The sequence below is a fragment of the Cyrtonyx montezumae genome, unplaced genomic scaffold (assembly GCF_038088225.1).
Source record: "Cyrtonyx montezumae isolate F1298 unplaced genomic scaffold, pur_monq_1.0 scaffold_3, whole genome shotgun sequence".
In the NCBI taxonomy this organism is placed as follows: Eukaryota; Metazoa; Chordata; class Aves; order Galliformes; family Odontophoridae; genus Cyrtonyx; species Cyrtonyx montezumae.
In genome coordinates this window covers 113,885,619-113,898,009 of record NW_027072034.1, presented here as the reverse complement: position 1 = coordinate 113,898,009, position 12,391 = coordinate 113,885,619, and the positions used below count along the sequence as shown (strand labels likewise).

The following is a 12,391-nucleotide window of genomic DNA, read 5'->3' as shown; positions in this document are numbered from 1 at the left end:
CAGAGCTCTGGCAGCTGTACATGCCTTGAAATGTCCCATTCACTAGATGAGTTGTTACAGAAAAAAGACTAGCTTTTTCATTTTCAGCATGAGCTTTAAAGGGCATTTTCAAAGAGCTGGTATAGGAGGCACCTAGGTTTGCTGTGTATTTTCTTTTCTGCTGCTCTGAGTGGCGATACGGAACTCAACACACTAAAAATCTGTTGGATTTTCCTGTGATTCGGGCTTGGAACACTTTCAAAAAGTCCTCTTCCCTGTGACTACTCCTAAATTGTAGGTTGGAGATGAGAGGGAGAGAGTAGGGTGCTTCATAGCACCCATCATAGGTTCGGGTCAGGAGTGTTGCCCTTTTTGGCAGAGTATGGGATTTGGGCTTCGGACACAGTGGGGCAACCTCAGTTTTAGCTGTGCACTGCCAACAAAATCATGGAGGGTGACTGAGAGTGGAGTGGAGCCAGCCTGGCCAGCAGAGATAGCTCCACCCTCACTGTGCACACTGTGTGGAGTCAGCGGTTCTGGAGATGCTCCTCAAGCTCAAGGCGACCTCGCAAAGCTGAAGTCTCTTTGAGCTGCAGTCACTTACCATTCGGCTTCGGATGCCAAATGAGGATGCCCCTCGAAGCAGCAGTGTTGGTTTTGTTTTGTTTTCATTTAATTGCAGCTCTGCATATTTTACCTGTCACTGATTCATGTAGCTATAGCTGAGACATCACAGTATTGCACTCAAATTATTGTGGAAATATTTTCATTCTAATGCTATGAGGGCTTGTGTCCCTAAATAGGATATAATGTAGCTATGTGCTTTGTAAACAACAAAACAGCAACCACATTACCAGAAAATAAAGTGAATTCCCATTTTACATTGCCGACGGTAAAATATTTCTGAGATGCATACATCTAGACCAGCAAGGGGCTGGGGTTTGGTAGCAAATCATTCCCCTTGCTGTGTGAAGAAACACTTGTTAAGACTTTAAAAAATGTGGAGCCAAAAGGAGGGGGAAGAATCCAGTAAAAATACATTTCTTTTTGGAAGCTACTTAATTTTGTTTCTGTGCATGCTATCAGGGACACGTACTTCTTGGGCTAAGCTTCAGCTTGTGCTTGCATTAAGAACCTGCCTGAAGGTTCCTTCGAGGCAGGAGGGAGCTATTAACGTGGCTGGAATGGGCTCTAACTCAGACTGTAAGGCTTATTCCTTTCTCTCCATGCTCTCCTTTCTCCTGCCCTGCTACGTCGCTTCTGCCTGTCACTGGACAAAGCTCAGAGTGTTCAAGAAACACTTGGATGTTGTGCTAAAGGACATGGTTTAGTGGGGAAGCGTTGGTGGTAGATGGGTGGTTGGACTAGATGATCTTGGTGGTCTTTTCCAACCTTGGTGATTCTATGATTGTTCTCACTTGTGGCCACTGAGAGGTGGGGATGTGAGGAGGCAGGTTTGAAGTTCTTCCCAAAATACTGGGTGCCAGAGCACCTCTCCCATGCTCCTCACTTAACACTGCAGTCAAAGGTTACAGGGAAACTATCAGTGGCCCATCTCATGTGAGATTGATCTTTGGGCACATGTAGGACGAGGACAACTTTCTATATGCCAATATTACTAGAAATACTCCTGCTTTTTATATTACTTATATTTTCCCTTTTTTTGCTTGAGAGTGTTTTCCCCTTAAGAATTATAGAAGACATGAAAAATATATTGAAGGGTAGGGAATAACTGATCTCAGTTTTCCTTCCCAAAAAGGGTAGAAATGGAGAACAGGAGGAGATCTGTGCTTGGAGTACCTTAACTGAAGTCGTCTTGGGATCACTGAGATACCGTGGTCCCCCTCCATGGTAGGCTTCCCCTGCCCCTTTGTGGGACAAAACTGCAATTTTAGGCCTCAACTTCTCATGTTTTGAACAATTGAGTGGCCTTCTATGTTGGACTGTCTGGAAACATAAATGTATCACCATACCCCATTCATGCTGGTCAGAGTACTGTCTCAGGGTGATTAATGACAAACACACTGCCGTGTTTTTCACAGTAAGGACTTGGAGTAAAAGCCTCCATGGGAGCAAGCCTTCATTCTTTCAGCTGTCTTTGAGAAAATATTTCTAATGTCTGTTCTAGCTTAGAAAGGCAGGGTAACGTTTTTGCAGAACCTTTATTTTATTTTATTTTTGAATTGGAATAAGCATCTTTTGTTGTTACCAGTCTTGACAAAACCTTGCTGCTCTGCTAAGCACTGCTGCTTTGCCTGCACTGGCTCCCTGCTCTCTTTGGCAGTATCCTTCCTTCACAGAGCCACTCTGCTGTTCCTGATAGTCATGGAAATTTGGGGAGGGAACCAAACCTGCGTGAAAAAATCTTGTCCAGAAGGAATGTATTTGTTGCTAAATTTTCTAGCACTGTTTACAGTTTTCCTCCATGTTATTTATAAATTTTATATTCAGTGAATGTATATTGTCTTTTAAGGTAATGTTGCATAATGTTCACTTTTTATAGTGTCCTTTTATTCTAAACAGTAAAGTGGTTTTATTTCTATCACAGACATTCTGTCTCTGCTTCACTTATGTTAGTTTCTGCCCACTTTAAATGTACACAGATGGATTTGCAAGTGGATTTATTCATTTCCTTCCCTTTCTTGATACCATTTATTGGGCCCAAAGCGGACATTCCACCTCTGGCAATCCTTGCTCTTTGGCAAGGACACCATCCAGTAATCCCACCCTCTTTCGGAGAGGTTGATCTCTTGAAGACTTGTTATTGGGTCCTAAGCCCAGGAGAGGCAAAAAATCGTTTTTGAAGTTAATGCATCCTACTTGTTAATTGGCCATCGGGGGTCACTGCAGAGCAAGGCTGTCATAATGACTAAGTCATGTAGCACCAGTAGGGCCAGATTGTTTTTATTTCTAGTAAACCAGGGGGATTGTTGAAAGGTACACACCCATAGCAAAGGAATTGGAGATTCATTGCTCTGATCTTTTCTGCTGTGAAATATCTGAGCCTCGTATCCTTTCTTTAGGTTTATTGCTTAAGGCTGGGTAAAAATGCCCTCTTGCCATGAGAAGCATGCTTGAGAGAAAGCATTTTCGACTAAATTAAAATACAAACTCAGTTCAGTAACTTACAATCACTGTTTCCTCCACAAGGGGGAAAGAACGAAACAGGCTTTTACATCTGCTCTGTGTTTTCATCCAAAGGTTTGGAGACTAAGCTTAGAATGTCTTGGACGTAGAGGGATGGGGGTCTCTTATGTGAGAACTTCATTGCTTAAAGTATGCCACACTGCAGGGAAGGAGTACTGTAACACAAACTATAAACACTTCCAGGGGTCGGCAACCAAAGCACCAATGTTAACTCGTATAGCTTGAAAACACCTCCAGGAAAGGGAGTACCACAGAAGGGATATTGTTATCCTTCCTGATACCCTGAGAAGCTGATGAACAGTGTGTAAGTTTCACGTACATCTGCTGGAGTGCTGACTACAGCTTGCTTGCCGTAAGTGCTTAGCCTCTCAGCCTGGGTACCATGAAAATATATCTAGAAAGATCTTAGGAGTTACGTAGACTTATTCCATTTTTCCCCTCAGGCAGAAGAGAAAAGCAGAACCCCCAACTCCCCATCTGTGAAAGGCAGGTTGTAATTTGCCCAAGCAGACTGTTGTTAGTGTAAATGTTTGGAAAGTGACTGATTTAAATCAGATTACTCAAACTTGCATGTCAACAACAGTGCATGCTCAGATGATATTATCTACAGTTTTAAAAGGTTCCTGTATTCTTTGGAAAGTAAACAATAGCATCTGCAAGCTGGTGACTAGTTACAGAGATGACAAATACGTGAAATCAAGATCAGTACTTCGCTAAACCAAACTATGATACTGGTTACAAACATGTTTACATGCAGAGGAATCAAGTTTTGAGACAAAAAAATAAAAGGTAATGATAAATTGCCAGGTAACATATTTGCAATGAGAAGCTTAATCAAGTCTTCCAAAAATACAATTTCTGAAACGTTTGGAATTTTGAAGCTCCCAATGCATGCTTGTTTCTGCCATCAGGTCCATAGGCAAAGGAAACATTACAAGCTGGGAAAACCTCTGTTTCTAGAGCTCCAGTCTTCTTTGAGTACTCAGTCAAGCTGATAAGTAATTCATGGATGGAGACCTCATGACAGACCAAGCAAGCTAAAGTGAGACAAGCAACTATCCCTGCCCACATCCCAGATTTTCTATGTACTGTAAACAATTCCAGTGTGACAGGAGGGGAAACAGTTCATTTGAATAAAGTGATTCCATACTCCATGGGAGGAGCTTTTTTTTGCATATTGCTTTTGAGCTAGTAATTCTCTGTAAGTAAAAATCAAGGCTCTTCTCACCGTTCCCACCACTCTCATGCCCAAATTACATTTACTGCTTCTCCCCCACCCATGCTGGAATCAGAAGAAAGCACAGGTACTCACCATCTGCTTATGGCTTGGGAAGAAAGTTTGCTCCACAAGGGGGAACTTCTCAGGTCCCAACGAGTTGAAGATTTTAATGAGCTGAGAGAACTTGGGAGGAGCAGAGGGGGACAGAAAATGGAGAGAGTGGATGTTAGTGGCTTATTGTGCAACAGGTAAAAGCTGGCAAAATGTTCTGATACAGGTGAAGGAGATGAGAGAAAAAATGTTATTATGCCTTCCCCACCTTGCTTTCTTGAATGGAGAAAAGAAAAACAAGTAAGCACTTGCATTAATTACCCAGGACCAAACTGATCAGTATACACAACCTTGGACCTAGAAAAGGGGTTTAGGAGCCAGAATGGGGGGCAGTTTGGATTTAGTTACAGACATACTATGAGCAAGCATTAACTTGTCAGAGGTGGCTGGGGAGAGGCTGGTGTCTTTCTTAACAGGGGAAAGGGCTCAGAGGCATGAGCAAGTAGGAACTCAGTGCTGCCACTCCAGAGCAGAGAGGAACAAAATCAAAGCTTTCCCTTGGATCTCTGTCCCACAGTCAAAGTTAAGCAAGACACATCCACCCATGGTCTGAGGACATGGATGACAAGAGGGCCACCTGATCTGAGCACTAGACCAAGGAAGCATGTTGTCAATCATAAGTGGCACTTATTATGAACTGAGGTTCTCCCAACATCCACTCAAGCAGAGCAGGAGAAAGGGGACACCATCTCCAAGCCATGCCCCACCTACACGTCCCAGGTAGCCATCATCCCAGCCTGTCAGCCTGGACTTCACAATCACCATTATTATTATTGTTATAAACTTTGTCATTCAGGTTTGTGCCCAGCCAGATTGAAAGCTTCGCATGATAGGAGTTTTGATTTCTAGTTATGTTCCAGAGACCCAACAGAAGTGTAGCACAGTGATTTCCTGCTCCAAGATGGCAATTTGTGAACAATCAGACTACTCCATATACTGTCTGCAGCCTCCCTAAACAATCTGTCATTGACATCTCTGTCTAAGAGAAACTTGGTACCTTGAGATACTATGATGGAAACATTTTCCAGAACAGGATTAGTATAGAAAAGAGAATAAGAAGTAACATACGTAACAGAAACCTCCAGATCTCAGAAGCAACTGTGTGGATTCTTCACAATCCCACATCTAGCTACCCCCTTTCCTCTCTGAAGAGATACAGCCCTGTTCCCATAGACAATGCTGAGCTGGCAGTGCTGTCAGTGATGTGGTAAGACCAGTCTTGCAGGAAGGGAAAGAGGCTGAATACAGTAGCTCGATTATTTTCATGAATGTTGAGAGAATAAAGTGATAGAGGATTGCTGGACAAGAAGTGAGAATCTTGGCTCCTGCTGAGCTGGTAGACATGGATGAACTCACTCTTCATTGATGTCCCATTTGCAAAGTGATTTAGAAGCAGCATCAAGTTTCTAAGCCCTCTGAAATGTGGTAAGATTGAGTTAAATTAACAAAAGGCCCCCAGTCTGGGCCAAGTCTCACTGTAAGTTCTTTATGTAAGTTCCTTCAAGTTTCTCATTAAATCTAGGGATGCATTCATCTTGAAGGCTATCTTTGTGTCACCTTTATCAGCAGAGGGAGGTGACACATATTTCAGGGGATGGGAACAGACATCTGGGGAACGAGGGAAAGAAGAGAAAGTCTCCTTTCTTCCAAATAGTACGGGCTGCCTGATCCTTCATGTTCTGAAGTCAGTGAATGTACCAAGCTTCAACCTCAAGGTTAGATTGCAGGTAAAGAGAGGGCTACTGTAATAGGGCTGCTGTCCCACTTCCTGGGCTAGTCTAAGCAAAAGCAGTTCTCTGCAAGAAATCAAAACTTGTCTTGGTTGGTGAAAAGAAATACTGCTTTGAAAGTTAAAAGGTGGTCTATGTGAGAAAATAAAAATGTGCAACCAGCATGTGAAAAAACCTTTGGCTGCAGGGTGTGTGCCAGACCCAGGCTACATGCTGAAGGGGCAGCTGTCAGCAGATTTGCAGATGAATGCGAAGAATCCTTTTGCTAATCTCACACGTCAAAATGCAGGATTTAAGAAAGCCCAGGAAACATCAAGAGCTGGCATATCCCATCACTAACACCAACACCGCCTCATGCATCAGTAGATAAGAGGAAAACTCCCTGTGTAGAATAATTATTGTTGGCAAGAAGGGTATTGATGTTGGGGAAGGAGGACAGTTTACTTCTCCTAACTACTTGTACTAGTCCTGCACATCCTAGAGAAGAGAAAACAAAGCTCTGTTTTGACTAGTGACATGAGCAAACAGGACTTAACAATGAGACAGAGATGGGGAGTGGAAGAAAAACACCCAGTCTGAGAGCAGCACGTATCTTTTGCTGTGTGTGAATGCAGACCTAGTGAAACAGACACTGATGCTGAGGTGACATCCGTGTTACACTAGGAAAACAGCACAGAAGTAATAACTGTAACAGCTGACAGATGACATCCCGACTTCTTCCTTGGGCTTACTTTTGATGCATACAAGGGAGAGTCTCAGTGATGCACAAAATTTCTGACTTTGGTATTGACCCTCATGAGTCACTTCATTTTTTCTTTTTCCTTCTAGGCATTTATTGGACAAGATCTTGGCTGAGACACCCACGTTGCATGGTACAGAAGCCTCTCATACACCTAATGGTAGAGCTCAAGTCACTACTTCCAGTGCATTTCAAATGGGTTGGAATGTTCTTGTCAGCAACCCAACTAGAAATAAGTGCCCCTTACACATTTTGGTGTCAGTTCTTACTACCTGTGGCTCCACTGATTTTATTGAGACTGCATCCAGACTGCAGAGCAAAACATGGGGCAAGGCAGCATGGCAGAGCCAAGGTTTGAGGCACTTGGAACGGGTAAGCAAGTGAAATGCCTTGCTTGGCTGCTTGGTTTCAAGGTATTCACAGGGAATCTTTCCAGAGAAATAATAAGATCCATTCAGAACATCTCAAGTCAGTTTGCATATTTTAAAAGTGTTCAGGTCATCAGGGAGCCTATAACCCTCGACAGCCCATAATAGTTTGGCTGGGAGACTACTTGGCTCCATAAATGTCTTCAAGAGTTCTAATTACCTGCAGTCTTACCAAAAGCTGTCTTGAAGTCACAGACATATCTGCATGCCATAGAGAACTACTTTGAGCACTGCTCCCACTGTATTTTCTATCATAACTTTTACAACAGTATTTTATAAAAATTAATGATTAAAGCATTGTGTTTCACATGGTTAGAAAATTATTTCTCAATAGTTCTGTGATCATCTTAAAACTTTGCTTAGATTTGCTTAGATTGCTTAGATCTTTCTCTCTGTGTGAGGTCCCTCACAACTTGTTTGATTTTTGTGTTGTTTTTTTCTCTTTCTTTTTCCTTCTTTTTCCCTTCAGAAATGTGTATTTCAAACTGCCTGTGCTTAATGCAAATTTTAACCTTTGAAGAAATGTGTAGTACTGGAAACTGTCATTAAAAAGCAGGGCTGCATGTTTCAGTCAACTCAAGGCCAAACTCAGCTGATTGTAATTACAGTTGCTGAGAAAACACTATTGCAAATTGCCAAGGAAAAGCAGTCTTCCTTCCACCCCCCTCCACAGAATCATAAACATTTCTATGAAATGGAACCGTTTTTGGAAAAATAAAAGGGAGAGTGAAAAGCACATTTTCCCAGGGGGTTTAATTTCATTTCTTCATGTGTCTCAACTGTTACGTCCAAAGATTTTCCAGTAATCTCTGTTAAGTGAATGCTTTATTTCAAGATGCCTGTTTTGCAATCAAAGTAGAACGTGCACAGAAGGGCTCTGTCCCTATCTCACACTTCCCAGCTATCACAAAATCTTCTGCCTCTCCAGCCAGTGAGGCTTTCTGCCCTCAAATGGCCCAGTGCAGTCCCTACCTGAACTAACCTTTATCTGATAAAATTTCAGTGGTGCCAAATGCCAGCTCAGATCCATTTGAGGTGTTAGATTACTTCAGTGCATTACAATCAGTTGTCTTTGAGGGTGATGCGTGCATGGGGCCAATAGAGAAAGGAGGAATTCTATAAACCTAAGTGTATGGAAGTAGTTTCTGACTTCTCTGGGAATGTCTGAGCCAGCTATATTCCCTGTGAGGAAAGCATGGCACAACCAGACCCAGCATATTTAGAGCTGAGTTACTGGCAGAGCCAGTTTATCCCACGCTGCCTTGCCAGCCCTACATTTTTTATTTTTAGTTTTCAGTTTTTTGCAATGCGCTGAGTTTGTTTGTTTTCTTTTATTTTAGAGTCCTAAAAATAGGCCTGTCACATCTTGAGGGCCCTGTACACCATAGCAAACATAATTACAAAGATTGAGTAGAAAACTGTCTACTGATACCTGACAGACTCCAACCACAAGTGAGATGGAATAGGCCGCATGACTGCCATCTCACTGAAAGCCACTGGCTTTCTGTCTGGTCACTGGGGTCACCACGCTCACAGTGAGTCAGACTAACTGTAGAAAACACCTACTACTGAACCTACTGCTGATCCCTCTTTTCCTCTCCTTTCCATAGAAAGGAACATCAACCCTCATGATTCAGATGGGGATTGAGGGCAAACATTTATTATCTACTTGTTCAGTGATGGAAAAGTGAGACATAAAAGGGAGGTGGTAGAGACACTGGCCCTGGAGGTGTTCAGGAGCTGTATGGATGTGGCACTGGGGAACATGATCAGTGAGCATGGTGGGGATGGGCTGACAGGTAGACTAAATGATCTTGGAGGTCTTTTCCAACCTTAATGATCAATGATTCTATTTATTTATTTTTTTTATGGACATGAGGACCTGGGTTACCCAGTATATTACTGCACTGCAAGGTTTGTGGAAAAGGCAGGATCCTACCTTTGTTCCCAGTGCAAATCCCAAGTACTGCAAAAGGTTGAAAACCGAGAAGACTTTTAATAAAACCAGTACTTTTTGATAGGAATTGAGTTAAACCCAACATGACATAGTCATGGAAAAAATGTCTGAGTTACTACAGACCTCACCTGGACTTAAACCACGTGTCTGAAGACTAAAAGAAGTTTTATCCCAAGAAAACAACAACCAAATAGTCTTAAGAGGAAGATAATTAACTCTTGCTGTAAACATTAAGTCCCATCCTAAGCTGTATTTCTTCAATGAGTAGGGGGAATCCCTACAAACATATCTAGAAGTTTTCCATGGGGGAGTACATCGGAAAGAACCATCTCCTTGCCACATCTGCATAGCTTGTAGTTGACTGCTTCAGACCTAGAACAATGCAGGGGAAATTCTCATTCTGGGAGCAGTAGTGATTAGGGAGGACACTTTGAAATGAAACTGCTTGGAAGACCCAGATTTGCACTCAAGAAAGGCACCTGCAGGTGCAATGATGACCAGCCTTACACCTCAAGCTCTCCTGCTTCTTTAGTTCTTGATGACTTTGAGTTTCTTATAAAACAGATCTGAGGAATTACTGCAAACTTTGGGGCTGAGATACACCAGTGCTATATGAATATATTAAGATCTCCTGAGATTTTCAGATGAACTTGACAAAATTTAAACAGCTGAAGGAGGCTCACAGTGTGCAACATCGACATAGAATGGTTTGGGTTGGAAGGGACCTTTAAGATCACCTAGTTCCAACGCCCTACTTTAGGCAGGGACACCTCCCTCTAGACCAAGTTGCTTCAAGCCCCATCCAGCGTGGTCTTGATTATTAGAACAGTAACATGCTTCCCAGGAGCCGACTCAGATCAAGGTGCTTTCAGGGCACAATCTTTCAGGTTTAATGAAAAAACACTCTATGGCAGACTTCTACTTCCTCCTGAAACTGCTGAGAGAACCTACACGCTTGGCTCCACCCCTTCGAGTCACTCAGGTGCATTGCGTGCACGTGAGCTCCCCTGGGTTGGCCCTGCCTTCCCACGAGGTGCTCAGTCACTGCTTCAGGCCGTGATTTAACATTTCCACTACAGTGTTCTGTCAATACCAGATATCTACTTTGCAGTGCTGACAATTAGTAGAGCTGAATCATCGCTTACCACCCATGGTTTGCTGCAGAAGTTGTAGATAGAGTAGAGGGAGTTGACTGTGTGGAGGCCACCATACTGGAGACCAATGATGAGGCTGCGGAAGTCCTCTCCTAATGCCATGCTGTAGGCATGCTGTCGGATCAGGACAAAGTCAGGCTTGAAGGACCTGAAAGAGAGCAGAGGAATAACACTACTTTCCACGCTCAGCAACAATTCAATCCTCTCCCTAATTCTTCTCCATTTTTCCCCTTTAATTTTCGTTAATGTATATTGTCATCTTTGGGTCTCTCCTCATGTGTTGCTTGTGTTAGAAAGTAACAAAACAAATTAGAAAAAAACCAGCAACCTAGTCTTAATTAAAAAAAAAAAGTAAAATCCAACATAGCTGCAAATATGAGAGTATAGGAAGAGTTCAAACAGATCTGCTGCAGTTTCCATGTTGCTGAGGCATGCACAGGAACAAGGCACATATGGGAGCCAAGGGTCATAAATTCACTGGTGGGGGGATTCTCTTCTCTTTCAAAAAGCTTGGCCATATTTGGCAAGCTCATCGCAATGTGCTACGCAGATGAGGGAGCAAATTTGTTTCCTGACGATTGAACTCAATATTGAAGCAATGCCCAGTGGGTGGGAAGATCATGAGGGATTTCAAAAAGCTATTGTACACATCCATGCATTAACATACATTCCCCCTTTAATCAATTCACTACATACGCAGCACATCCCAGGCTCTTATGGCTGTGAGTCAATAAATAAAGGGCAGGCATGGTAATGTAATTAATCAAATGAGCAGAGTTCAGACCAGAATCCAGCACTGTGATTCATGGCACAGACTTCCAGAATATTATTTAGCAAGCCTGGAGCTGGGACTCCTATGGTTCACCAGCAGCAGCTCTCAGCAAATCAACAGAAAATTGAGGCCCTTTCTAGGTAAGCCAAGAGGACATAGATTTGCTTGCAAACAGTCAGATCTCATTCCTTACTGATGCTGTGCCTTCGGAGCCATTCAGAAATCTCTGGAAACAGCAACTGGAAAGAAACAGTTTCCAAAATGGAGCTCAGCAATTCATCCTTGAAGGCACGGAAGGGTCTTTTCCTCTGAAATGGGGGATTATTTTATACTTTAACAAAGGTTGCATCAAGGACATTGGAAAAAATTCCATTCTGTATTAAAGTTTTTCAGAGAAATGAGCTCTTTAACCAGGTCCCATTACCTCACTACCCTCGAACATTTTCCTTGCTAAGAGACTATAATTTCAATCCTTTGGATATATGAGCTGGAAATACTTTGGGTTTATGGTCCCTATTTATATTTCCATCATTTTGGCAGGAAAATCGGAGATGGTAAGTCTGGGCCAGATTGTGGCAACAAACTCTGTATACTGAACTCAGAGCAGCTTTGTTGTTTTAGAGCTGTTCTTTTTGTTTGTTGGCCTTGGTCTTTTGTTCTTCCTCTAGGCATGGCAAGGAGCATGCTCTGCTTTTGTGATGCAAGAGGCCAACTTTTGGAAATGTTGCGATTCCCTCCCGTGGAGTACTTTAAACCCCGGCATGTTCCCTAATGTACTTGGCACCAAAGGTGGTGCTTTCCTCCAGCAGCGAGATGCATAATGAGCATCAGAAGGGCTGTGCTATCACTGTGCAGTTGATTTATGGACCTCCCTGATGTCAATGGGGTTGAGGCAAGCACTGACTCCCTGCTGAGAAACAGCAAGCAAATCCAAATCTTGGAAAGCTTTGGATGCTCCATTCTTCTGGATTTGCCATGCAGAAAGCAGCCTGGAGGCAGGCGTAGGTCCTCAGGAGGGATTCATCAGGCCCTATGAACTAGACTCAATGTCTCCACCGAGTTTCTAAAACTGTTGCAGTGCCTATGCGGGTCAGGAGCTTCAGGCACATTCCTCTTTCATTTGTCTTACAGAGCAGATGAAGAAGGAACCAGTCC

General features: G+C 42.9%; 1 protein-coding gene across 1 annotated transcript in view; it reads right to left on the bottom strand.

Moving 5' to 3' along the window:
• Positions 1-12,391, bottom strand: part of SYN3 (synapsin III) — a 173,560-nt gene that overhangs the window by 125,135 nt on the left and 36,034 nt on the right. The window contains exons 4-5 of the mRNA XM_065743081.1: positions 10,456-10,612; positions 4,439-4,528 (exon numbers count right to left, since the gene is read on the bottom strand). Of these exons, the coding sequence (XP_065599153.1) occupies positions 4,439-4,528; positions 10,456-10,612 (247 nt within the window). The remainder of the gene's footprint in view (positions 1-4,438; positions 4,529-10,455; positions 10,613-12,391) is intronic.